This window comes from Paraphaeosphaeria sporulosa (genome assembly GCF_001642045.1).
Source record: "Paraphaeosphaeria sporulosa strain AP3s5-JAC2a unplaced genomic scaffold CC84scaffold_1, whole genome shotgun sequence".
Lineage (NCBI taxonomy): Eukaryota > Fungi > Ascomycota > Dothideomycetes > Pleosporales > Didymosphaeriaceae > Paraphaeosphaeria > Paraphaeosphaeria sporulosa.
In genome coordinates, this window is record NW_017253360.1 from 1,883,870 (window position 1) to 1,910,282 (window position 26,413).

At 54.7% G+C, this 26,413-nt stretch overlaps 9 protein-coding genes across 9 annotated transcripts; 7 read left to right on the plus strand and 2 right to left on the minus strand.

The window, feature by feature from the left end:
- The first annotated feature begins 57 nt into the window (after positions 1–57).
- CC84DRAFT_1192228 (Pkinase-domain-containing protein) lies at positions 58–3,661 on the plus strand. Its single transcript, XM_018181234.1, has 6 exons — positions 58–486; positions 583–1,252; positions 1,304–1,515; positions 1,800–1,832; positions 2,111–2,508; positions 2,569–3,661. Exons 1-6 carry the CDS (start codon positions 450–452, stop codon positions 3,472–3,474), a joined length of 2,256 nt encoding a protein of 751 aa, XP_018042185.1. The 5' UTR covers positions 58–449; the 3' UTR covers positions 3,475–3,661.
- A 1,238-nt stretch (positions 3,662–4,899) lies between these two features.
- Positions 4,900–6,662, minus strand: CC84DRAFT_1077569 (uncharacterized protein; the record flags this gene model as incomplete). The annotated part of the gene is made up of 2 exons (XM_018173762.1): positions 4,900–6,553; positions 6,604–6,662. The coding sequence occupies 2 exons, from the start codon at positions 6,660–6,662 to the stop codon at positions 4,900–4,902; spliced, it is 1,713 nt and encodes a 570-aa protein (XP_018042186.1).
- A 951-nt stretch (positions 6,663–7,613) lies between these two features.
- On the minus strand, positions 7,614–10,673 carry CC84DRAFT_1254210 (catabolite repression protein creC). The gene is made up of 9 exons (XM_018184441.1): positions 10,267–10,673; positions 10,058–10,188; positions 9,437–9,999; positions 9,217–9,384; positions 8,813–9,159; positions 8,481–8,766; positions 8,240–8,425; positions 8,110–8,185; positions 7,614–7,950 (listed from the first exon to the last, which is right to left on the minus strand). Exons 1-9 carry the CDS (start codon positions 10,269–10,271, stop codon positions 7,868–7,870), a joined length of 1,845 nt encoding a protein of 614 aa, XP_018042187.1. The 5' UTR covers positions 10,272–10,673; the 3' UTR covers positions 7,614–7,867.
- A 99-nt stretch (positions 10,674–10,772) lies between these two features.
- CC84DRAFT_1200986 (mitochondrial Rho GTPase) lies at positions 10,773–12,990 on the plus strand. Its single transcript, XM_018181695.1, has 3 exons — positions 10,773–10,904; positions 10,954–12,671; positions 12,726–12,990. Exons 1-3 carry the CDS (start codon positions 10,895–10,897, stop codon positions 12,876–12,878), a joined length of 1,881 nt encoding a protein of 626 aa, XP_018042188.1. The 5' UTR covers positions 10,773–10,894; the 3' UTR covers positions 12,879–12,990.
- A 449-nt stretch (positions 12,991–13,439) lies between these two features.
- On the plus strand, positions 13,440–17,021 carry CC84DRAFT_1200987 (uncharacterized protein). The gene is made up of 3 exons (XM_018181696.1): positions 13,440–13,690; positions 13,837–16,308; positions 16,360–17,021. The coding sequence occupies exons 1-3, from the start codon at positions 13,685–13,687 to the stop codon at positions 16,630–16,632; spliced, it is 2,751 nt and encodes a 916-aa protein (XP_018042189.1). The 5' UTR covers positions 13,440–13,684; the 3' UTR covers positions 16,633–17,021.
- Positions 17,022–17,575: 554 nt separating this feature from the next.
- Positions 17,576–19,354, plus strand: CC84DRAFT_1192235 (uncharacterized protein). Its single transcript, XM_018181235.1, has 3 exons — positions 17,576–17,860; positions 17,909–18,001; positions 18,059–19,354. The coding sequence occupies exons 1-3, from the start codon at positions 17,651–17,653 to the stop codon at positions 19,187–19,189; spliced, it is 1,434 nt and encodes a 477-aa protein (XP_018042190.1). The 5' UTR covers positions 17,576–17,650; the 3' UTR covers positions 19,190–19,354.
- A 234-nt stretch (positions 19,355–19,588) lies between these two features.
- On the plus strand, positions 19,589–21,339 carry CC84DRAFT_1133906 (putative Fe-containing alcohol dehydrogenase). The gene is made up of 2 exons (XM_018175998.1): positions 19,589–20,259; positions 20,310–21,339. The coding sequence occupies exons 1-2, from the start codon at positions 19,725–19,727 to the stop codon at positions 21,260–21,262; spliced, it is 1,488 nt and encodes a 495-aa protein (XP_018042191.1). The 5' UTR covers positions 19,589–19,724; the 3' UTR covers positions 21,263–21,339.
- A 311-nt stretch (positions 21,340–21,650) lies between these two features.
- Positions 21,651–24,073, plus strand: CC84DRAFT_1133910 (uncharacterized protein; the record flags this gene model as incomplete). The annotated part of the gene is made up of 2 exons (XM_018175999.1): positions 21,651–22,908; positions 22,981–24,073. Exons 1-2 carry the CDS (start codon positions 21,764–21,766, stop codon positions 24,071–24,073), a joined length of 2,238 nt encoding a protein of 745 aa, XP_018042192.1. The 5' UTR covers positions 21,651–21,763.
- Positions 24,074–24,594: 521 nt separating this feature from the next.
- CC84DRAFT_1225425 (putative NAD(P)H-dependent FMN reductase LOT6) lies at positions 24,595–25,547 on the plus strand (the record flags this gene model as incomplete). The annotated part of the gene is made up of 2 exons (XM_018183568.1): positions 24,595–24,653; positions 24,896–25,547. The coding sequence occupies 2 exons, from the start codon at positions 24,595–24,597 to the stop codon at positions 25,467–25,469; spliced, it is 633 nt and encodes a 210-aa protein (XP_018042193.1). The 3' UTR covers positions 25,470–25,547.
- Between the last annotated feature and the right edge of the window lie 866 nt (positions 25,548–26,413).

Here is a 26,413-nt window from a genome sequence, read left to right on the forward strand (position 1 = left end):
GGGATGAAGGGGGATGAAGGGGGATGGAGGGGGAATGGCGGTGATTGTGAGTGGTGGTGGGGCGATGGCGATGAATCAGACGCGGCGGTGCGGGTTCGCGCGCCCGACGCGTCTCTTTGTGTGATTTGCTTGGGGCGACCCGAGTGCTTGGCGAGCTGTGTTTACTGTAACAGCACTTTTCGAGATCAACATCACCGCCCCGCCGAGGCCACATCCCAACTCCTCCACGCCGACCCGTGAATACTAACAGCAGGTTGCTTTTGTGTGTCGCTCCGGAGCCTGACGCCACGACTACCGCACCCGCCCTGCCGTCGCTCGCTGTCAATTTTCCACGGCACACGCCCCTCGTCCCTCTGCTCGCCAACGAAGCGTGCAATTGACCTCGACACTGCCGCAACCGCGACCCAGACCGCCACCCGAGAGACACGCGAGCAGCGCCCCAGCCCAGCATGGAGAACTACCAGAAGATGGAGAAGATCGGGGAGGGTGAGTGCTCCTTCTGCTGCATTGCGGGCACCTCACCGCCACGGGGCGCTCGCTGGTGGCAGCTCGATACGAGCCCGCACTAACACGCTCTGCCAGGCACGTACGGTGTCGTGTACAAGGCACGCGACCTGTCGACCAAGGACCAGCGCATCGTGGCGCTCAAGAAAATCCGTCTGGAGGCCGAGGACGAGGGCGTGCCGTCGACGGCCATCCGCGAGATATCCCTGCTAAAGGAGATGAACGACGCCAACATCGTCCGTCTGCTCAACATCGTGCACGCCGACGGCCACAAGCTGTACCTGGTCTTCGAGTACCTCGATGTCGATCTCAAGAAGTACATGGAGGCGCTCCCTGCTAGCGAGGGTGGCCGCGGCAAGTCGCTGCCCGAGGGATCCACACTCAAAGTTACCATGGGCCCAGAAGTCGTCAGGAAGTTCATGACACAGCTGTGCCAGGGCATTCGCTACTGTCATGCTCACCGTGTGCTGCACCGCGACCTGAAGCCCCAGAACCTTTTGATCGACAAAGATGGTAACCTCAAGCTGGCAGATTTCGGCTTGGCACGCGCGTTTGGTGTACCTCTTCGCACCTACACGCACGAGGTGGTGACGCTGTGGTACCGTTCGCCCGAAATCCTGCTTGGTGGTCGGCAATACTCCACTGGCGTTGACATGTGGTCGGTTGGCTGCATCTTCGCCGAGATGTGCACGCGCAAGCCCCTGTTCCCTGGTGACTCGGAGATTGACGAGATCTTCAAGATCTTCCGGTATGTAAACGGTGCTCCTCTCCTGTGCAGCATTTTTACTGACCTTTCCAGCGTTCTCGGCACCCCCACTGAAGTCGAGTGGCCCGGCGTCACCTCGTTTCCCGACTACAAGTCCTCGTTCCCCAAGTGGGCAAAGCAAGACATCGCCACAACAGTCACGACTCTGGATGACTACGGCCTTGATCTCCTAGATGCGCTGCTTGTATACGACCCGGCCGGCCGAATTTCAGCGAAGCAAGCAGTCATTCATCCTTACTTCACGGGTACCGGGAACGGCAACGGCTATGGGAACGGCTACCACTAGGTGCAGTAGTCTTTGACGGTTTTCACGATCTTACGAGTTTGGCAGCATAGGGAGCTGGGCATATTCAAGTCGCGTGTTTGGTTCGACGTGTATTTTGTCGTGCTGGCTGGATGAAATGACACTGAGCAAGCAAGCAGTGTACGGCGTTAGTGGTCCATATCCTGTTCGCGCTTGGGTTTTGAGGCATGCAGGCTACGTTTTGACTAGACAATGATGCTCACGGATGCGGTCTGTGCATAATAGGAGGATTTCATGATTTCCATTACGAATTGCGCGGTGCCATGCTACTTCAGCTCTAATCACCATGGTAGGTGTTCCGGCAACCGCGTATACTCCCAAGATAATGGCACTATTACAGCGTGTCATTTGTGTCAATGTGTTTGAGAGTGGATGCAGCTGGAGAGGGTTTTCGTAGGACCTCCCTAGATGTTTTGACCCTTCGTCATGAGGCGCTGGTTAACTGATGCGCTTGCGAGGGGATGGCCGCAAATGATGCCGCCCCCAAGCTAGCTCTCGCCGCAACTGCCCCGCCTCAGCCCTACAACAACGGCGAGGGGTACGCGCTTCGGACCCTTTGCACCTCCGCACCCTCGCCGAACCCACCAGCTCACTCATCTCGATGCCGCCCACTCCCCCAAAGCTTCTGCCGACATCGCAAGGCCCACGCCTGATTGTATACCACCAGACATTCCACGACTCGGCCGGCAATTACCATTCACTGCTGCCCCTGCTCACCAACAACACTGGCGTCACCCACATCATCGTCGCAGCTATCCACTTGAACGAGGGGCCGGGAAACATCACCCTGAATGACCACAGGCCGGATGACAAGCGCTACGAGCAGCTTTGGGGCGAAGTAAAATGGCTCCAGGGAAGCGGAGTGAAGGTGTTGGGCATGCTGGGAGGGGCGGCACAAGGGAGCTACGAGCGTCTTGGAGGCAGTGAGGACAATGTATGCACACCACATCTATGAGATGGAACACTTCACCAGTCTTGAGACTGACACTTCTAGTTCGAAGCCTACTACAAGCCTCTCCAGGCCATCATATCCGCCCACCAGCTCGACGGCATCGACCTCGACGTAGAAGAAAAAGTAGAGATTCAGACCATAACCCGCCTCATCGCCCGCCTCCGCGCCGACTTTGGCGCCGACTTCCTCGTCACAATGGCGCCCGTAGCCACCGCACTCATTCCCGATCCTAACATGCCCGCACATCTCCGCCCGCCGCGGCCTCTGCTCGCCAGCGGCCCGACGCCCAACCCGCTACATCCTACACTGCCACATCTCAGTGGCTTCAGCTACCCAGAGCTCGAATGCAGCGTTTACGGGAAAGAGATTGCGTGGTACAACACGCAGTTCTACTGTGGCTGGGGCGACGCGGGGTCGACGCAGTGGTACGACGCCATCATTGCGGCGGGCTGGACACCCTCCAAGGTCGTCCTCGGGGTAGTCACAAACCCCGGAAATGGCGCGGGGCATATCCCCGTAAGCAGACTTCGCGACGTCTGCGCGCGATTGCGTCAAAAGTACAAGGACGTAGGAGGTGGGTTTGGTGGCGTCATGGGCTGGGAGTACTTCAACAGCGGAGACCACGAGGAGGACATGGTGCACGTTACATCGCTGGAGCTCAACAATGAGACGGTGCAGGCAGGCTGGGTTGCTGCGCTGGGGCGAGTGTTGAGGGTCGAAGACGCACCGCGGGTGCAGACGCAAAACCCGATGCTGGGCGTCACGCCAGAGCAGATCCGGCAGATGGTGACGAAGCTGCCCGAGGCGCCAGCGCCGTGGCCTGCAGAGACGGTGGAGAAGCTCGTGGTGCTGGGCTTCTCGAACCAGGAGGCTGTCGCTGCGCTGAATGCGACCGAGGGGAATGTCGAGCTTGCGGCGGGTTTTCTGTTTGAGCAGTATCCGCAGTAGTCAAGACCACAGTGCATCGGAGCGAGGCTGGAGTATTCACATGTGTATCTGATGTCTTCCACGTGCGCGTTGACACATCGTCAGGCGCGTACGTGAGAACATGCTTTGCAAGTACATGTAAGTACCATTACATGACCTCGCGCAACCAATGTCCTCGCATATATCTCCATCCAGTCCTAGCGGTCACTTCCGCCTCGTGGAGGCCCACGTTCTTTGTCCCGGTGCTTATCGCATACGTGGGGACCACGTGAAAAGCAGGGCCTAGACGGCGACAGCGATGCATGCATGTGAGAATATGCGACATGTCATGGCTGTGCTGGCTTACCCGAACGTGGGGACGTGGAAGCTGACGCACAATCCGTACGCAGGGTCTGAAATACGAATTGGCGACGCCTGCGTGCCACGTTTTCGTGACAGATTTAGGATATGTGCATGCTGTGGACGTAATGCACATGTACCTCCTGCTGATCTATTCACAAGCACCGCAAGCCCCCACGATGGCAGTGTCCAGACTAAAAAACGCCACCATGCATGATGTCACGCAAAAATAAAGTCCACAAGTCTTGTCTCTGAGTGGGATTTCGTGGCGCCCATGCGCGCCGCCAACCTACCCTAGATTTCTACCCGGCTCCACAAAAGATAACGCCATGCGCGCGAAGAACACGCGAAGAACACCTTGTGGGTATCCCGACGATTGCGCTAAGGCTACGAAAAGTACAAGGAACAAGAATAAGAGAAAAACTCAATGTGATGCCTCCTGGGCCCATGCGTAATGCAGACGTAATGCCGTGGATGATGGTGACAACCACCTATGCCATGCCATGCAGGAACCACGTGCGGACACATGCCAAACCCAGATGCATTTTCCCCTCCAGTGTGCCGATGCATTCTCAACGTGCAGTCGTAGTTTAGATAGGTCGTAGTGCAGATAGTAACGCCGTCGAAAGAAAGAAGGAAAAATAGTGAAATGATAGCCAGAACGCGCTCATCCGACATGACGCAGCGCCCGCCGGAATCCCGCCATCGCGTCGATAGTCTCGCGGAGGCTGTTCGTCGAGGATCGTTCTCGAAGCTTTGGTCGTGGCACGGTCAAGTGCTGGGACGACTGCGAAGGAGACCGTGATCGCGAGGAGCTGCCGCTCCCATTCGTGCGTCGCGGAGATAGATGCGAAGGAGCGTACGCGTGCGGCGAAAATGCCGAGGAAGTTGAATTGGATGTTGTAGGGGTGAGAGTACTGACGGGGCTATATGCAAGAGGGTATTAAGTATGTAATCGCTCGACGAAACAAACAGACAATGGTGCTAACATGGACATGGAACGGGGTGCGTGCCCGTCATGTGAGAATGGGGAATACAAAACAGCCATACGCTCGGAATGCAGAGGTAGATTAAAGGGATATGCAGGAAGAGAGCCGGAACGGGAATTTACCTTCCGTCACCGCTGTGCCTCGGAGATTCTCTCCGACTATTCATCGCTGTGTTCCTCTCCGTCTCTTCTCGCAGTGTGTCAAGGCTGCGAGCTGGACTAGGAGTTGTGCCTCTGCTCGTGGGAGTCCTGCTAGGACTCGATGGTCTGGAGGTGGCAATTTCGTAGGTGGGTAGGTCCTCAGAGATCGGGGTTCGAGCGGGCGTTCGCACAGCCGTATTGTAGGAGGGTGTGCGCGTCAGAGCTTCCATGTCATAGTCAGGGTGGTTGTCGAAGTAGCCACTAGGAGGCGTATGATTAACACCATCTGGTCGCGAATGTGGGGTGTTGGCCCCAGACGAGTGATGTCGAATAGGTAAGAACCGTGAATGGCTGCCTTGCGAATTCAGATCAAGATTTTGAAGACGATGCTGCAGAGCCGCTGCCGAAGCGCCACCACCAGCAATGGCATTCAGCGATGCCAAATCTTCCGCCGAACCAGATCTGCTTTGAGCATAGAAGGGTGTGTTTGCACCGCTGCTTCCATAACTTGCGTGGGCACCAGGCGTCATGAAACCACTGGGATCGATGTCGTTGTAGAGCGAATCTAGCTGATGAAGACCATAGGTTGGCGGAGCATTCTGGTTTACTTCGTCCTGCACAGCTTGTTGCGACAGAATCTGCGGGTCGACCAGGACAGATTGATCTTCACCCGGAGGCAGGTTTGGTGAGATAAACAAGTGTACGTGATTTTTCACCAGCAGCTGACTCGTGTGACCTTCCGGATTGTGTAGGTTGACGTACAGGCGCAACTTGTGCGATATACGAATGTTCTCGGTGTCTACAGACTGCCTGCAGTTCTTGAGGGATCTGGGGAGATCCAACGTCATGGAGAAGCGGTGGCATTCGTCAAACAGCTGGTCGGCGTCTTCAACCCCATCGGGCACAAGATTTTTGGAGTTTTCCGGCATCGTTCCCTCAGTGCACGCGACCTGGACTTCGGTAGTGTGAGAGATCCTGCGCCCAGCGTAATCGCAAAAGAGCTGTCTCGACTCGATGAGTTCCATCTTTATGTTTGCGATTTCGACACCCTTCCGGAGCGGGATCAGGACGTAGTCGGCGGTTATCGAGGTGCCGACGATATAGTTCTTCTGAGGCACTGTGATCTTGTATGCGATCTTAGAAGCCCAGATATCCTCGTTGATCTGTTCCATGGGCACGCTCTCCATAAGATCGCGACCAAGAGTCCGTATAACTCGAATATGTGAGGAGGCAGTCAATGGCTTGCTCATATAGCCACGGTCTACGGTTGCCTTCAAGTTGTATACAACCCAGTTTGTGGGTAGCCCCTCGATGCTCTCGTCGAGCGTGGAGGGCATCTTGAACTTGAATTCCCACTCATGCACGCCAGCATTGATCTTGTGCGCCTTGTTCTTGGAGCCGTCTACGGGAAAGAGACTAAGGTTCTCGAGGAGGAAGTTTTGCTTCTGGGATATCGGCTGTGGGGTAACGGTGTTGGTCGTGTGCCAGGCTACTTTGCGCGTGCCCTGAAGCGTCATGCGAATGCTCTTGACGGACATGGATTCTGGGTTGTTGAGTATGAGCTTTCCCGTGAGCTCGGTGTTCTGGGCTTCATTTGGTTCCCCATAGAAGACAACGAATGGCGAGCTCGGGCTGTGTGCATTAGGATGCGGGCAGAACGTCGGGCAGCGACGTAAACTCACTGGATCTCGAGGACGGGCCCAGCATTCCTGCCAAAAACACCGCCGCCGGTGCGAGGCATGGTGTGAAGCAAAGAAGAATAAAAGTCAAGAGCACAAGATCATCGAAGAGCTGCACGGGCAGACGGACGTGTACTTGATGGCTCGGGAAACGAATGGCTGAGCCAGGGCTGCGGGCTGGATGCAACAGGGACCAGGGAGCGCGGCGTGGGCGGAAGCGTATAAGCAGTGGTATGTGAGCGTGGCTGAGGGTGGGATGACTGGGTAGTTGAGTGCTCAGCTGGGGCCGGGCACAATGGAGGAATAACGGGCAGCGTGGGACGGGAGAAAGTCGTCTGGGCAAGCAAGCAAGCAAGCAAGCGAGAAGGGACAGGTCATGTCATTAGTACCCAGGGAATGTTAGCGCTCGCCGCTGGGCCTGGTTTTTCGTCGACTGAGGGACCGGCGGGCGAGGGCGCAACAAAGCAAGAGATCCGAGCATCGCTCCCGCCGCGAACGGCGCAAGTGATCCTGGCGTGAGAGCACACTGGCGCAGAAGCAGACCCACGCGGGCACTAGGCCGACAGTAGTGCGGATCGCTCATGGCGAAGCGGCGCTGCAGCTGGCGGCGACGAGGACCAGGACGTCTTATCGATAGCGACGTAGACTGCGAGGCTGCCAGTGCGACGAGGTGCCACGGACGACACGAGACGAGAGGCTCGGGCCGACGACGGCAGAAAAGCCTGCACACATTCTGGACGAGCGCGCCACAGCAGACGAGATGTTGCCGCGCCATTTCCGGCGCGTAGATCTACGCCCGAGACTCCTACCGTGGGTGGGCATGGGCATGCCCGCCACGACAGGCGCTGCGCTGCCTCGGTGCCCCTGCAGGCCGTCGGCTGTCGCGAGTTGGGGCTCTGCACAAGCCGTCTTCTGGAAGCAGGCAAACGTCAGACAGGTGCAACACACACATGCGCGCGCATCACGCACGGCGCCGTAGGGCTGAGTCACCCGAACAGTGCGCACAGAAACATGGCCTTGTGCATGTGAATCGGATAATGCCGGGAGCATGTCGCTATCTGGGTTCCGAACACCAGGGTGCCAGTGCGCAAACCCACTCGGTTTGGCCCTCTCTCCAACAGCCCCTGTCGCCAGCCGCCTCAGATCATCCACTCTTCTCGGCCGCTGCCTCGCAATCGCAAGCTAGCAACGCGCGCCTGTGTGCTGGTACTCACGCTTCTGACGCGCCCCCCAAACCCACGGCCGCTGTACAAGCTGTCTCCATGTCCTACGCGTTGCTCGCGCTCGCTGTCGTCGAGACCTCTTCGCTGCCGGCGCCCTCCTTCGGCCGGTCGTACGTTCGAATGTGTCCTGCGACGTTTGTTATCACCATGTTTCGAGCATGGATCGGGGTGTGGCTGCCATGCGGCACCAAAGCGGGTGTTCCTGCATCCAAGCTTCGCCGCCGCGTCCACAGATAAGCTTATCGACACCAACCACTCTGCCCAGCAAAGAAATCTCTGCACTCACCATTGCTGCACGATGTCATGATGCAATCTTCCTCGAATCCTAGCCAGCACAGCGGATGCTCGTCGACCTTTTTCGCCTGCAGAAATTCCCTCAGCTGTGGACCCACGTGTAACCCCTGACGGGAACTCACCATAACTGGCGGCAGCATTGCCGTTCGCGCCCGAGGCTCGACTTCGTGCACAACCTCTTCCTCGTCCAGCATGCTTCCCGATGTGAGGTTCGAGTTAGATCGCAACCGCGTGTTCGACCCATCTGTCCGCGTGCGTTGCATCTTGAGTGTCGCCGACGTGACGCTGCTGCGCTGTCTCACTGATGCCTGCGTCTGTGTCAGCCCATCTCCTCTCCCAAAGTCTAATTTTGCAACAGCTCACCGCTCGCGGCCTGTGGAGCATGCCAACGCTGAAGTCCCACAGAAGTAGCCGGCAGTCTTCCCCAACACTTCCAATACGATAATTGCGCTCGTCACATCGCCAGGGATCGAATTGCACTGCAGTAACCCACGAGTTATGTCCCTGACAACGCGCCACCAGCATGCTATCTTCCAGCGACCAGATGGAGACGAGGTCGTCTTGGCCTCCAGTCACAACATATCTTCCGTCCGGAGACCAGCATACGCATATCATGCCGCCATAATAGCTCATGTACTGATGTAGCAATCTGGAAGAGTTAGCCCATCATCAGCGGCGTGATAAGCTAGACCCACTGTTCTTTTAGGAAATCAATGATGCGAAACGAGCCATCCTCCGACACTACTGCAACGTGTCGGCAGTCTGGCGAGAAGGCAAATGCGTTAATCTTCGAATTTGATGTCTTCCAGTACGACACCGGATTGAATTTCTGATTCTTTGAATTTACCGACTTCTTTACAACAAGTCGCGCCTTCTTCTCCGTTTCGGCCTGGACTTGCTCCTGGTCTTCGGCAACGAATGGCGCGTCTTCTTTCTCCTTGTCGTATACGATGAGACTTCCGTCCATATGCGCTGCGAGAAACAGGTTTTCGCTGTTAGGAAGCCATCGAATGTCTGACACGGCAGTGCTGTTGATCGCTCCCTGATAAGGTTTCAGTTTGACATGTCCCTTGTCGCGCCCTGCTCCGCCTGCACTTACGTTCTTATTGATGCGCGTGTATTTCTGCGACATGGGTTCATACCATATGATGTCGCCTGTTGAAAAACCTAAAATGATGTCGACGTGTCCCGGTCCCTTTGTGCTTTGGTTCACGTCATGACACAGCGCGTGTGCCTTGGTGAATAATATCTTGGTGAAATGTTCCTCCTACGTTCTTGGTAAGACGAGAGCAACGATTCTCTGGCCAGATGCAACATACCTTGGTCGAAGAGGTCAAGTCAAGCCACTGCAAAGCGCGGTTGACGTTCGCGAAAGCGTATAGTCCGTTGGGGTTGTGTTCTTGTAGCCGCTTGGTGAGGGCTTCGTGGGGAATGACTCTCGAAACAAAAGATGAATTGCTCTTGACAATGTTGCTCTTCGGCTTCCGCCTCTTGAGTGGATCCTTGCTGTCTTTTCCATTTAAAACTGCCAGCGCCGAGTTCCCCGACCCAAACGCAGGGGCATGGAGGCCTTCGCGCGGAGCTGCAGTGACACCGTTGCCGTTGACGCTCTGCGAGCCCGCATCGCTGGCCTGGCTATTCGATTCGTTCGGGGACTCTTGTATACTTGGTGGTACCTGCGAACGCGTGCTGTTGGCGGTATCAAGCCGGAATAATCGAGAATGCGACTGCTGGCGAGGCGCCACCACTACGATGGATAACTTCGTTCCTGCCGTCGGCGGGGAGACTGTGGTCGCGAGTGGGTTCGGGTTGTGTACGGGCGCCTCCGAAGGGTGCGGCGGCGGCGTGGCTAGGTGGAGGTTGTCTCGAAGTACATATGTGCCTGACGCGATGCTAGTGTGAGCAGGTAGATAGATTGTATACAGCTACGGGAAGGGTACCTTCGCCAACAACCAATTGGTGCTCAGGCCCGGTGGGATGGGTGAGGGTGTTGTTCGTTTCGATAAGCTGTCCGCCGCCCGGGGCGCCAGGATAGCCCGCGACAGGGTACCTGGGTGGAGGTGGGAGCACACTGCAATGGTGTCAGACAAGCTTGTCGGCGGCGGAGAGGAGGGCGCGTGATTGGGCACAGCAGCATGGGAGAACTCACAACATAGCAGCGCAGTCTGTCGCAAAACGAGTCGGAAGCTACGAGGGCCGTTGCTACCACGTGGACCGGATCGCAGCCAGCCAAAGATGCGCGTCAGGGCATGCACCACGGCAGCGGGTGCGACTGGGACAAGATGGGGGTGGGGCGGCTATGCAATATAAGGGCAATTGAAGATGCGTGAGCTCGACAGCGGTGCCGTGCGAACCCCGGGATCGTGCAGCCGAATAGACGGGGAGAAGGTGCGGAGCGCAAGCGCTAGTTGAGGGGCGTGGCTTGCCCATTCCCAGTGACCAGATGGGGCGGCGTCCGTCTTGGGAGCCGTCGTGCGGGACGAGTACGTGTGCTCCTCGATGCCTCCCGCAGAACCGTCCACGGAGATAACGGCGGGTGTTCTGCCAGCATTGAGGTTCGGCAGGTTGCAGATGATGGCATAGCCCACGTCGTTATTGCGGGGACAGACAGACCACTGCTGCACCTGCTTTCCACGTGCGGTTCTTAGCGCAAGCGCAAGCGCCGCCAGCTCATCGGCGAGCTCACTCGCGGTATCTATCGTAGGCCGCCGCGCAACCACGCTTCTGCTGGAACCATTTGCTTCCGTTTAGCATGTTCTAAACCATGTGCGCCCAGCATGGCCACTGGTGAGTATCTTGGGCCACGCGCAGCGCGCGCGCAACTGACACGCCCCAGTCCGAATTTGTGTTTGCGGCGATGAGGGCGTCGGCAAGAGCTCCATCATCACGTCGCTCGTCAAAGATGTCTTCGTCACGGCCAAGATCCAGCCTGTCCTCCCCCAAGTCACCATCCCGCCCACGCTCGGCACGCCAGACAACGTAACAACCACCATCGTCGACACCTCGGCGCTGCCCCACGAACGCCATGCGCTCCGCAAAGAGCTCCGCAAATCCAACGTGATACTGCTGGTGTACTCGGACCACTACAGCTATGAGCGCGTCGCCCTGTTCTGGATGCCGTACTTCCGGTCCCTGGGCGTCAATGTGCCCGTGGTGCTCTGCGCGAACAAGGCCGATCTGGCGTCCAACGGGACAACGTCGCAGGTCGTCGCCGACGAGATGCTCCCCGTCATGACTGAGTTCAAGGAGATCGACTCGTGCATCCGGACCAGTGCAAAAGAACACCACAACATCAACGAGGTCTTCTTTCTGTGCCAAAAGGCCGTTACGCACCCCATCGCACCGCTATACGATTCCAAGGAAAATGCATTGAAACCCGCTGCGGTAGCCGCTTTGCAGCGTGTGTTCCACCTCTGCGACAAGGACAAGGATGGCTATTGGAATGACGAGGAAATTCACGATTTCCAGATCAAGTGTTTTGAGAAGCCATTGGGAGAGGATGACTTGGCCAACATCAAGCGGTCCATTGAAAGATCAGTCCCAGCATCTACTGGGGAGCATGGGATGGACGAGAAGGGCTTTCTGTTGCTGAACAAGATATTCGCTGAGAAGGGTCGCCACGAGACAATCTGGATCATCCTCAGGAAATTCAACTACACTGACAGTCTTAGTCTTCAAGATACATTTCTCCATCCCAAGTTCGATGTACCGCAGTACTCTTCGGCTGAGCTAAGCCCCGCTGGGTACCGTTTCTTCGTGGACCTCTTCTTGAAGTTCGACAGAGACAATGACGGAGGCTTGAACGACAAAGAGCTTGCTAATCTGTTCGCACCTACACCTGGCGTTCCTGCGTCCTGGGTCGATTCGGCATTTCCATCATGCACGGTACGCAACGAAGCTGGATACATTACTTTGCAGGGATGGCTGGCGCAGTGGAGCATGACGACCTTCGAAGAGCCCAAGACGACGCTTGAATACCTCGCCTATCTTGGCTTTGAGAGTGGCGATCGCGGCGGAACGACCAATGCGCTGAAAGTCACCAAGGCGCGCAAGAGGCGTAACAAGCCTGGGCGAGTGGAGCGCACCGTGTTCCTGTGCTATGTTTTGGGCTCCAGCGGGAGCGGGAAGAGCGCGCTGTTGTCGTCATTTCTGCAACGGCCGTTCACCAGCATGTACCACCCGACCATCAAACCGCGCTCAGCTGTGAACAGTGTAGAGCTGAAAGGCGGCAAGCAGTGTTATCTCATTCTGGAAGAGCTTGGCGAGTTGGAGCCAGCCATTCTCGAGAACCAGGCCAAGCTCGATGCTTGCGATCTGCTCTGTTACACGTACGACTCGAGCGACCCCGACAGTTTCACCCACATCGTGGAGCTACGAAAGAAATACCCCCACCTCGACCATTTGCCGGCAGTCTACACCGCCCTCAAGGCCGATCAAGACAAGACGATGCAGCGATGCGAGCAGCAGCCCGATGAATACACAAGTACGCTCAACATGGCTGCTCCCCTGCATGTGAGTGCAACCTGGAGCAGCATATCAGAGCTCTTTGTCCACGTACGTACCACTTTTTGATGTAGGAGCTTCGCGTAAATTACTGACCTTCTGCAGCTGGCTGAGTGTGCAACACATCCCTCTACGGCCTTCCCGAAGCAGGACGAGGAGCCCTACGACAACTTGAACTTGTATCTTGCGCTGGGCGCTGTGACATGTGCAGTAGCATCTGCCGTCTTCATCTGGAAACGCAACGGCGCGTCTTCATAGTTTCTGAACCTCTCTACTTTTGACCACCGTTAACATATAGATGCATGGGAGCGAGTGGAGTTATCTGAACAACGGGTAGCTAGACGTTAGTGTGTAATCGATAATCAACCCTTCTCACGTTCGGACTAACTGCCCCTGCATGTACAGTGCGGCGACGTCGGCTAGCGAGCCTGTGTGCAACGGCATGTTCGCCAAGGCGCATGAGCTGAATGTCTGTCGAGTCGTCGGACTCAGGACCCCTGGCGCTGCACTGGATACGGCCGGTGGCACCGCCTTTTAGGCAGGGCGCCTACGTGCCGTCGACGCACGCATGACCGGCACCCGGGGAGTGTGGCTGCGTGACAAGGCGACAGTGTGTGTTCTGACGACTGAGGTGACAGGCGCTCGCAACTTCAAGCGTACGTGTTCTCGAGAGCGCGGGCGAGGGGGCAGCGCGTGCGTGGTGAAAAGGCATGCGCATGTGCAGGCTGGGCCCGTATGATGTCGTAGGAGGGGGGCGGTGGCCGCCGTTGCAATTATCCAGTTAGGCGCGCTCGAAGTAGCGGCCTGGAACATTGTACACCAACGACAGCACCACCACCTGCTCCCACAGCGCCCGCACCCTGCCCGTCCGACTCTCTCTGCGAGCAGCCGTCGTCCTCCCTGGGGCCATGAACGCCATTTTCTGAGCCTCGCCCCCAGCTGCACCGCTTGACCGCCGACCGCCGACCGCCCGACCGCCGCCCGCCGCGTGCCCATCGCTTTCGATGCTGTCCCTTCCGCGGCTGTGGCACATATAGAAACACGCCTCCCCGCAGGCGGCCAACATGCAGGTGAGCAGCTGTCACTCAAGGCCCACAGTGCGTGCATGCGGGAGTGCGGTCGCGGCGCCTTTTCACCTGCGCTGCAGCCGCCCGCGCTGGTCCCCTCGTCCTGCATTGCTAACCCCTCGTCTTCGAATGCTGACGCTCGCCGCCAGGACTCGGAACGCAGAGCGCGCGAGCTGGAGCGCTTATACCAGCAGCGACGCGGTCACGCGCCCCAGATCTCCATAAGCGATGACAGCCACCACGTTACCGAAGCCATTGGCGACATGTATGGCCACGACGACGACTTCCCCATGAGGCGCAACTCGCGGCCCCTGAGCTTCATCAGCAACCCGCTCGGAGACAGCCTCGAGCCCTTCAACCCCTTCCCTGCCGCCCCGCCCAAATCGCCCCTGCGTGCCCAGATGAACCACGACCGACCGCCCAATGCCGCAGGCCCCGCGCCGCTTGCGAGGAAGTCTTCGGCCGCCTCCAACGGGCAGCTCTCCCCTACGCTCTCCACGCCACCCTTGACAAGGACCAACTCGGATACCGCCACACAGCAGTTTCCCCTGCACGATTTGGACTATGAGTCGAGCCCGGCCGGCCTCGCCCAGGAACTCAGCAATCTGCAGGCCATACGTCGCATGTCCATGGATGTAAATACAGCGGATCCCGACCTGCCATCATTCCAATCCTTCAACGTGCCTGCGCCGCCTCAACACTTTTCTGAAGACGAGGATCCTTCGAAGCTCTTTTGGGTTCCTGCACGATTGCACCCGGAGCTCGCACCCAAAGAGTTCAAAACATTTATAGAAGAGAAGGTTGACACGATTAGACGCCGCTCCGGCGATGGCGATTCATTGTCGCCCGATGGTGCTTTGGGACGCCAGGGCTCCGGAGGGGGTTTGCGAAGGAAGAAGTCTATGCTATCACGGCAAATCGACAGCGGCAGTGGCTATCGCGATGGTGCAGAACGCCTCGAGAGGAAACGTTCTGGGGCACAGCAGCCGAGTGGGGGTTTGCCCCAGCTTCAAGAGCTCGAAAACATTGTAGAAGATCCTGTTGCTTTGGCAAGGCGCATGAGCATTGACGCAGCCCGAAGGAACTCGGCCACGGACAACGACAACCCCGAAGATGTCCCCATCTTGCCGGGGAATATTGCTGGACCAGGATCGCTGAAGCGTTCGACGCGTACAAACTATAGACGAGGTAGTATTCGTAAAGGAGAGCGCGTCCCGTTTTCACGCCGGGCAGCGGTTGCGAGGCAAGCTGAGACGGATACCGAGGAATCTCCCACTGCGTCTCCCATACAAGGCAGAGAACATGAGCTGTCTAACCTGTCTCTGACCAGAGTGCAATCGGAGCCTTCAAACCAAAGCGCGGAAAATTTCTCTCGTCCAACACGCCAACGATCGCCTCCTGGGTTCCGGCAAGCTTCCGCTTCATCTGAAGACCTGTCGAGAGCGGAGTCTTCCACAGAGGACCGAAGACCGCAGCCCAAAAAGTTTCATTCTCGAATTGCATCCAATGGTCGAACAACGGCTAATCTACCTGGGCACAATACTGCTCCGCAGTTGCCTCAGATCATCGCTACACCCCCTCCCCCAGAACCGCAGCGGAAACAAATGCAGCTACCAGAGAGAAATTCGTCGCGACAACCCCCTCCAAGTGCACCACAACCCCAAGGACCACGGCAACCACCTCAACAGCAGCAGCGTCCACCCCAGGCTTCAAGACAAAATAAGCATGCACAGGCCGCGCAGTCCTCACCTATCAAGCCCGGACAAAGTATGGATGATCTTACGCATCCAGCATCTCTTCCTGGCAATAGTACAAGGACTGACACACTCTCCATTATCCCAAATCTTGTCGAGGAAAAGAAACCGGAGAAAAAGCACAAGGACAAGAAGGACAGTTCTGAAGGTGGGTCGCGGAAGACGAGCTGGGGCTGGCTGCTGGGAGGCGATGACAAGGAACGGGACAAGAAAGAAAAAGAAGAAAAAGATAAGGAGCTTGCGAAGAAGGTCAAGAATAAGTTGAGCAAGACGCAAGACAAGGGTCAAGTTCACGATGACACCAGGCTTGACGTTCTGCAAAACTCTATCCAGGGTAGTAACAGGGGCCGGGAGAGTGTTGTGATCGATCGAGAGAGCGTCAAGCTGGAAGAGGAACGCAAGAAAGAGAGCAGCCGCAAATCTACCGGGCATGAAAACAAGAAGGAAAAGGAGTCGGGCCTCTTCTCGTCCATTTTCGGTGGAGGCAAGAAGAAAGGCGAGAAAGAATCGCATCACAAGAAAGGAAATTCAATGCGTGGGTTGTCACCAGAACCACCGCCAAGGGTACTCAAACCAGACATCGACTACAATTGGACCAGATTCTCGATTTTGGAAGAGCGAGCCATCTACCGTATGGCTCATATCAAACTCGCCAATCCTCGCCGCGAATTATACTCGCAAGTCCTGTTGAGCAATTTCATGTACTCGTATCTTGCGAAGGTCCAGCAAATGCATCCGCAAATCCAAATAGGCACTTCTGCGCAAGCCAAACAGCAGCAGCAACGCCAAGCTCAAGCCGCCGCCCAGCAAAAGAAAGAACAAGAGCAGCAGCCGGAAGAGTATTCCCAGTACCAGCGGTATCAACAGGTACGAACACTGCGTTCGCGCATATACGTGCAATCGCTAACTATTCTGTAGCAGGAACAAACCGAGAAAGACGGTCACAGTCACAATTACCAGCAACACGAATATGCTGGTCCTGAGTCGCAGCACGAAGAAGATCACGGTCAACAACAGTACCAGCAGCATCAACGAGACCCAAGAGATTCGCATCATTCGAACTATGACAGCTCTAATGGCGGCTATAGTGTCGCAAACAGTTCTAGTTACTTGGGACAACCCAAAGCTCAGCACGGGTATGGAGGCTATGATGACTCAGATCAAAGTAGCAGAGACGATGACATGTGGTAGCATTAGCAGATTGGCCAGTCTGCACACGGCCTCTTTCTTTCAGTCTTCTGCCAGTCAAATGGAGAATTTACCTGTCCAAGCCATTATTTTCTTGTACCAGATAAGCATGGTTTCGCTGTCATCATTTCTGTTAGCCGTCGCGTTCTGTAGTTAGCTCGGAGTTATCGAGCGTTCATCGTTGGCCAGGTCGACCATGGCGTGGCGTATTGTATGTAGATGGGCCGGGCATGGGTGGAGTCAAGGGTTTGGACTGGATCGGCCAGGGGTGCTGATGGATGAGAGATGATGGGGTTATCGAGTGAAGTCGGTAGTCCACGAAGATGCCGGATACAGGTGCATTGTACAGTGGTCACATCGAACAGATGCTCGTATAGTCCGGTAGAAAACAGAAACATCCTCACCATTGAAATCCGCTACCCGTTCGCATCGTTTAATTGGCGGATCTTGATCCCAATAACCTATACACGGACCACGGCCGTGGTGGCTTCGTGTGGGGACCGGCCTCTCCGAGCGTCCGAGATCGATGTCGTCTGATGCGATGCGCATGCTACGTACCAAAAAGGAGATGCATCGCCGAAGTGGTGGCACGCAAATCGGCCCAGAGACAGGCAAGTCTGATGGTGGACACGTCTGGCCAGTCCATCCTTGAAAGTGGACGGGAGGACCAAATGCAAATCTCGAACAGCCACTCGCGTCAGGCGGAGGCGGAAGTGTGGATAAGGCGACCCCTGTGCTGATCTTGAGGATGACGTAGTTGTTGATGGTCCTCTCTCAGCCGTTCCAGGAAAGGTGGGCGCAAGTCGCGGGGATCTAGGCATGGCGCTGTATTTCCAGGGGATATAAACGCTGGCAGTGTGCTCTTCGTTGCGTTTCTGGTGGGCTTAATCATTTTGTTCTCCTCGCCCAGACCCTTGCTCCCGAGAATACATTACATCACCCCACCCTCTCTTTTCGCTTGCTTGCGGGGACGTTCCACTGCATTCACCGTACCGCGACAGCGACTTTTACATCTGCAGGCATGGCTTCGCCAACTTCACCCACAGTTTCGCGAGCGCTCACAAACGGCGATGACGATGCCATTCCAGGAGAAGACACGAGCGAGGTGACCAAGCTGTTCGCCGAGCGACTGGCAGCATGGAAGCACGCCGTGGGCTATCTCGAGGACTACATCACGGCGACAGAGAAGACGCATCATGCGCACGGAAAGGAGTACGAGAGAGTGTTGAAGGTGCGCGACATGAGGAGCAGCACGAGTCCCATGGCTGACGTCAAGTAGACTGTGAAGGATCCGCTTAAGGAGGGACACCACTTCGACCAGTCGCTTGGGGGCATTGCAGGCATGTTCGAAAACATCCGGTCGAACACACAGGTATGTGCGCCAAGTGTACCAGAACGTCACATGCGGACGGCTGCTAATTCTATGCAGGGCCTATCCAACCAGCACTACGAGACTGCAAAGCAGCTCAAGGGCTCCGTCCTCCCCGTGTTCGAGCGCCTGCATACCGAGATCAAGAACAAGACGAAGGAGCTCACCAAAGGCGCCGGCAAGGGCTCCAAAGCGGTCGACAAGGCACGCTCCGTGACCCAAAAGCACATTGAGCTCCTCGGTTCGCACACGGCGTCGTTCGAGTCTCATGGCGGCAAGATGACAGCGACAGAGGACCCCTACGTCCTCCAGCGCGGCGTCCTGCATCGGCTGAACAAGCAGATCCAGGAGGAGAACAACAACCGACAAGACTTGATAAGCGTGCAAAACTCGTTCGCTCAGTTCGAAGCCCACGTTATTCAGACCATACAGGGAGGCATGGGCCAGTTCATGCAGGTGGTCAACACGCAGGCCGAACAGACCAAGATGGCATACGGGGACATGGTGGGCACGGCGCAGAAAATCCCGCTCGACTTTGAGTGGAACGGCTTCGTCCAACGTAACAACACCATCCTCATCGACCCCAGCGCGCCAGCGCGCTCCGTGTCCAACATCTCCTTCCCCAACCAAAACCACCGCTCAACTAAGCCACTTATTGCCGGTTCCCTCGAGCGCAAGGGCAAGCTTCGCTCCTACAGCACCAACTATTATGTTGTCACGCCGTCAAAATTCCTCCATGAATTCAAGACTGATGATGACTTCGCAAAGGACCCCGTCCCAGAGACGTCGCTGTACCTACCTGATTGCGTGGTTGGTGCCCTATCTGACCGCAAGTTCAATGTCAAGGGCAAGGACGTCTCCAAGGGTAAGGTTGGAAACACTTTTAGCATGAGCCATGAATTCCAATTCAAAGCACATACGCCACAAGCGGCGAGCCAATGGTGGGAGCTTGTACGGCAGGCTGCTGGTCAGGTGACGACCGAGGTGCCAGAAGGCAGCACGCCGACGAGCCCTATTGGCAAGCAGAACAGCGAGGTCGAGGACGGAAAGCATCCCTTGCCGCTGAGAACCGACACTGCGGGCTTGGCAAGAAGCGACACGACTGGAACTAGCACGACTGGAACTGCAGGGCCAACGCCCATCAGTGCCGCTCCAGCGAGTGGCGTGGGAAGGGAGCCTGGCCAGTACTAGCATTGAGAGGCAACGGCGCGGTACTACAAGCACATGCTCTTCGCGTTATTCTTTGAAAACGGTTCTGAGGGTTTGATGTCGTTGGGGATGATACCAATTGGGGCTATTTGAGTACACTGATTTTTGAGTTTCAATGCCTAATAATACTGTGTTTGTGCGTGCCTCGCAGTGGGTGACAAAAACTCCAATTTCTAGGGCTGTAGGATTTCAGGATGGGCTTTACGTGGTAAGTTCTTACAAGATTAGGTATTCTAAGAGTCCAGTTTTTGCGGCAGCCACTGTGTCTCAAAGATTGAGGATGGTTTTTCGAAATGATACATGCCTCCCCACAAGATGACGATGTTACCCCACAACCTCGGTTGAGTCTCCAGTTGCTCCACTCCGCATCATCCGCTCCGCTTCCGCACGCGACGCATCGTTCCCCTCTCTCGCACAAGCACCACCTCTCTTCTGCTTCTAAACGGGGGTAGAGGGCATCCCCCCTGAATATAGTTCCTTCCAATTGCTAATTCTGTATTGTTCAAGACTCCACGCCATGTCTATCTCGCCCGCTATTCGAATATCGCCTTCACGGGCAGCGCGCGCCATGAACTTGCTTCGCACTGTACAGTTCACGCATCCGCCCTCATGTCCGTGCCACTCGAACCCTGCGCACCACCATCACACGCCTTCCACCATACATCAAGCACGCCGCCATCTTGCTACGCCTCTCGACACCTCGCACCAGAAGGAGTACGCGTTCGAGATGGCAGCTTCGTCGATACGCTTTGGGCCTGGATGCACAAAAGAAGTGGGCATGGACTTCACCAATATGGGGTCCAAGCGCGTCATGGTGGTCACTGATGGAAATGTGAGAAAGCTGGATGCTATGAAGCAGGCCGTGGAAGGCCTGACAAGGGAGGGTATACAATTCGAGATATACGATGGTGTGAGAGTCGAGCCAAAGGATGACAGCATAAAGGCGGCGATCGAGGTCAGCAAGAAATATAGGCCGGATGCGTTCTTGGCTGTGGGTGGAGGGAGCGTCATCGACACTGCCAAGTTGATGAACTTGTATACCACGTTTCCTGGTATGTCGTTACCTTCGTGCCTCGAGATCGACACCAGCTGACACGAACAGAGGCTGATTTTCTGGATTTTGTCAATGCTCCGTTAGGAAAGGGCATGCCGATTCAGTCAAAGCTTTACCCTCTAGTTGCCGTACCTACCACAGCCGGAACCGGCTCCGAGACTACAGGGACCGCCATTTTTGATCTAGTGTCGAAACGTGCTAAGACTGGCATTGCGCATCGAAATCTGAAACCTACGTTAGGCATAGTAGATCCACTCAACACCCGTACGATGCCTTCTGCAGTTCATGCATCCTCTGGCCTGGACGTGCTTTGCCATTCCCTCGAGTCATGGACTGCGATACCATTCTACGAGCGTACGCCACGGCCTGCAAACCCAATTCAAAGACCAGCTTACCAAGGCGCAAACCCCATCTCGGACATTTTCTCACTACAGGCGCTTAGGGATACGGTCAAGTATCTCCCGCGCGCAGTCAAGGACCCCGAAGACCACGAAGCGCAGTCGCAAATGCTGCTCGCTGCTACTCTGGCAGGCGTTGGTTTTGGTAATGCAGGCGTTCATCTGTGCCATGGAATGTCGTATCCCATATCCGGGCAGAACCCCGGCTACAAACACGCTGGGTACGAGGTGGAGCATAAGATCATCCCTCATGGCGTGTCAGTCGCCGTGACGGCACCTGCAGTCTTCAAGTTCACTGCTGCATCAAATCCTGAGCGGCATCTGCAGGCTGCGGAAGCGTTTGGTGTTGACATCAGCAATGTGAAGAAGGAGTCTGCGGGCGAAGTACTCAGCGAGGCCTTGGCAGAGTTCTTAATCAAACTTGGTGACCAGCCGAGAGGGTTAAAGCATCTAGGATTCGGAAACGAACATCTGGATGCACTAGTAGAAGGAACGATTCCGCAAGCAAGAGTGCTGATGCTGGCGCCGAACCTAGAAATGAGCAATGTGGACACAGAGAGGGAGCAGTTGAGAGGGTTGTTTGAGGAGGCAATGGAGTATTGAGAGTACGAATAATAATGCCGCACATGTTGCTCACTTGTATACATGTCCTGATGAGAAGACGATTCACAATAAGATGCAATAAATAAGCTCAAATACTAACGCGATCTGCGTGGCTAACGTGGTAGTCGCGATTGGCTTGTCTAAAAACGTGGGTCACAACCGCTAGACGCCTCAGATGCGCAAGGGACTTCCGCCATGGATTTTATTCAATCGATCACGCGAACATTACCTATTCCCACTGTCTCTACGACACGATAATTTGCTGTACGAGTGATCGGAACAAACCCTTGTTCGCGCTAACCGAACCGCACTCGCTTCGTGACTACGTCATACCTACGAGCTCGCGACTGTTCTAGTATTCAAGGAACACCTAGCCTTAAGACGCAGCCCAGAATATCACAGCCACAACCATGGATCAGGCTTGATTTATCCTCCAACAAAGCCTCGTCAACCCGCCTCTGCACCCTACATCGGGGCAACACACGCTCCGAGAACACGACCATGGAGCCTACATCTCAGGAAGATAAACAGGCGGCCCTGCCCACAGGAATAGCTAGAAAGCCTATTCCTATCAATACTATCCCGGATGCAGCACCGCCAAAACTGCAATCGAAGAGCTCATTCGCCCCTCTAGCCTATCTGGCTTTCACATTATTAGCGACTACAGTTCTGAGCTGGCGATGGATATTATCTGGAACCCCATTTCTGGCCTGTTCGCTGGCAATAGGCGAGTGGAATGGAAAGCGCGTCTTTCCACTGATACCACTATGGGCAATTTTCATGATTATATGCGTGACATACGTGGTGGCTTCCACCTCCTGGGTTCTGTATTGGGGCTTTGCCGCAGCCTGCTACACCGCGCTCTCGCTGTCTTGCCTCTTCCAGTTCAGGTTCGCCGCAAAAATCGTACGACGTTACCTCAAAAACATTTTGCATGAATGCCACATTGTCCAGGACTCCATCAGCCTGTTCGATCTGCCGGCTCTGGAAATCGACAAGGACACCGTTGGACTGTTCGTCGTTCGGGGCCTCACGTTTTCGCTGTCCACCTTGACGGCCACCGCTTACGGGATTGAAGTCGGGGTTAAGCTTGACGATGATATGGAGCTGTCGATACAAACGGACAAGGTCATCGTTGCGCTGTTCCGTCGAATTCAGATTGGGGATGTCTATGCAAATGTCAAAGGCCGCGACGAAATGACTTTCAAAGAAGTGCGACAGTTTCCGAATGAGCGCGATATGTCCAAGGATACTCTCATTGCAAGGGATACCCCTCTATTGAAGGCAGCTTACGCTTCAGCGAAAAATGGCTTCTCGGAAATTCAGGAAGAGCTTGGCGATGCGGTTGAGCGCCCTGGACCGGATGGCCAGCTTGTTCGGAAACTATCGCCGGACGAAGAGAAGGCTCGCATCGAAGTGGACAAGTTCACCCGACATATATTGAATACGAGCACCAGCCACATTGCTCAAGAGATGCTGAAAAGGACTGCGAAAGAGCGCGACGTCGATGGCGTTCTTGACTCCGACAATAACCTCCGTGCAGCTGTTTGTGCCCAAGTTCACGAACAACCGACCGTGATGCATCCTCCTACCAAATCGATACGACTCACGACGCTTTCGCATAACAAGCATCCGAACTTTAAGAAGTACGTATTTTGGTAGATAGGACGTACACTATGGCACATTTGATGGTATCCAAGCTGATACGACTGCAATAGGTTCCTACATCGCCTGCCACTCCTGTACCGCCTCCTCCTCAATCCGATCAGTTATTTCCATCCTATTCACATCAGATCTGTCACATCAGCTGGCTCTGGAAAGTGGTTTGTCTCGCTCATGAAGGACCACTTCTTCAAGCACTATTCCCAATCAGACGCCGAGGTCCGGCGTTTAGAGAGTCGCATATCGGCTTGGCTTGCGGATGCGAATTTTGCAGTAGGCCTTACCGACCTGTTCTGTACAGCACACGTACCGGTTGATACAGACTATGACATTGAATGTAAATTCAAAATTGGAGATCTCATGGCGCACAGGACACTTCCGGAGGCAGTCAGCCTTACGCAGGTCGTGCATCTTGGAGGAGCGGATGCAACCTTTGTTCTTCCCTCGTATCTCCTTCCTCACCATGAACACCTGTTCCCGCCTATCTTAACCGATTTCGACGAGATGAGAATGGAGCAAGAGATCGAAGAAATGGCTGGCACACCTCAAGCTGTTCGAATGAAGAAGGATCTTGAGAGACGCCGGAAGGATGAGACTTGTATGAAAATCGCGGTTCATGGACATCTCCCTGCGCTTTTCGATCAGGAGCTACTCAACTTTGTTGCTGCTACTGTGAAGGCGACAAAGGTCATCGAGGTCGAGAAAGGGCACGAAGAACTTGTCCTTAAGCGGGCGGAAACTGACAAGCTTGAAATGGAGGTCCGTAGAGTGGACTCTATAGCTTCAGAGAGTGTCACGTCGGATCAGACGAGCATGTCTTCGAATGAATCCGACGCCGCAACGACCGGATCGCAAGCCTCGGTTCCAGCTTCCACGCAATCTACAGCTTCCAACCGTAATGCCGCATGGAAAGCGGGGATGGCGAAGACCTTCAAAGGTATGAACACTAAGATTCAGGACGGTTGGAGGAAGGCTGGAATCCAGACGGTCAATGTCGTTGCAAACGACAGGTGGATTGCGAGCATAGTAGGAAAGATTATGCGGAAGATGGAGAAGGCGCAAGGCGACGTGGGATACTCAGGGCTGATCGCTATGCCGATGACAGAGTACAGGCAAAAAGCCGAGTCGGAGAGCAAACTGCTGCCTTGATTATGGTTCGCATGCTTAGAAATACCTTCGAATAGCTACGTTTGACCATGTTTGTCTTTTCAGTGCAGCTATGCTTACATGACCAACATGGGGAACCGGATGCTTCAACATCCGCATCCGAACGTGAGTATTAGTCATTTGTCAGCGACTCCGGGTATCTACAGATAGCGTATACCACGTGTGTAGCGAGCGTGGGGACGTCCTTCCTGTTACTGCCTGCACATTAGCACCTGTTGATTGGTGCTTGGGCCAAAAATTTCCCGGATTCACCTTGCTTACACAGTGCCATGTCCAGTCCGGTGAACAACATGCATATCCCCCATGTGTGTGTAGCATCTTTTTCTCATACCATGCACTTCCTTAATTCATCCCTTACTATAGCTGCATTTCTAATACTGATACCCACCTTGGATCTTACCACCAAAAGACTATATATGTGACTAGCAGCCCACGGCCCGATAGGTATGTCGTGTTAAATCAATCCATCTTACCACTTTGTTCCGTTCTCTCTACCCTTCACAATGTTAAGGATTGCTCTCATCATAGGTAGCACGCGCACGCCGCGGGCAGGTAGTCATGTGTAAGATAATTCCTAGTTCAAGGTGTTTGCGTCTTCTCCAGCGCCGGGTCACCTTTTTCCCTCGTACAGCATCAGGACGAAATTCCGAGTAAAATCAGCCTGAGTACTGCCGATCCTGGGGTAACACACAGTACTCAGACTGTCGTCCTAGACTGCTGGTGATCAACCCTTGCACGCGCTATCTAAGCGTATCATCTATCCATACTCTCCCTAGAAGCGCTGACTGTGCACAAATTGCGTAGTGCTACCTGGGTGCATTCCATCCTCAAGACTCGTTCTTCAGACAGTCTCACCATCGAACCTCTCTCCATCGCAGATTTCAACCTCCCCGTCTATGACGAACCCGTTATGCCTGCTATGGTGCCTGCCATGAAGCAATTCACCCATGAGCACTCCAAGAAATGGTCCGCCGCCATCGCCTCCTTCCAAGGGTACATCTTCGTCATTCCAGAGTACAACTACGGCCTTGCTGGCGGTACCAAGAACGCGGTCGACTATCTGAAGAACGAGTGGCCAGGAAAACCAGTCGCGATTATCAGCTATGGCGTGCACGGCGGCAGCAAGGCGAATGAGCAGTTGGCGGAGAGCTTGGGGATCGTTATGCAAATGAAGGTCGTGCCTACTAAAGTGCTACTGCCGTTTGCGGCAGGGTCGGATCTGATGTCCGCAGTTAATGAGGGGAGGATTGGAGACGCGAGTCTAAAGGAGTGGGAGGAAAACGGGAAGAAGGATGAAATTCTGAAAGCTGTGGCAGAGATTGCGGAAGTATTGAAGCTGGAAGCGAAGGTTGAGGATGTTTTGGAGAGGAAAGAGTAAACGCTTTGCTTACTTGGAGTGCTCTATAGGCGCGGGACTTGCTGTGAAACTGCATCATATCCATTATATCTGAAGTCAATTTGATTAGTGTTCCGTCGACATGTTGATCATTATCTGTGAGTGACAAATGGCCCTAGGTGAGTATGGCCCCGCGATGGATGTAGTTCGTTTCACTACTCTCTAGGGCTGCATTGTCATGAGTTTTCACCGCCGAACAACCCTGCTGGAGATATGCTTCGGGCCAGTGACCATATGGTTGAACAATATATCAGCCTTATACTTCGTGATACAGCTCACAGTGCCTGCCAGTAGAGTAGTGATCGGTCTACCGAGGTGTTAAATCCTAAGGGTAGCTAATGTCAGGATTCACAAGCAAGCAATGTAGATAGGTATAAGACGGGCAACCAAAGTAGATTGTAGGAGAGAAGAATCGCTGTTAGACTAGATCCAGCGGCTTCCTAGCCTTTATAGCTAGCTACTATTAGCCTGGAACTAATCGTCCCAGGCTGCGCCCTGTCTCAATGGATATCCTATAATCTAGAAGATATGGTATGATACCTAGAGTTCTAATATTTACCTCATTAGGGGAGGCTCTTACTCTAAGAGTAGGATATATAGAAGTATATTATCTATATAGCTCTAGTAGGTAGCCTTTTATAACCTTAGTAACAATTATAACCTAAGTATTTATTTCTTAAGTCTCTATAGTAACTATTTAGATATTAGTGTTATAAGGGGTTTCCACCTATCTAATCTATCACGAGAGCAACGAGCAAGATGTCTAAGGCCTAGGTAGGCTAGATTAATATACTACGTTCGATATCTACGTGTAGGTACAAGACGTTGGATAAGGAGAAAAGGTCCTCTCCCCCCTATCTAGTATAGATCTATCTTCTCGCTTCATTATATACCCTTGCCAAGGGTGGCTAGTGTTATGCTTTAAC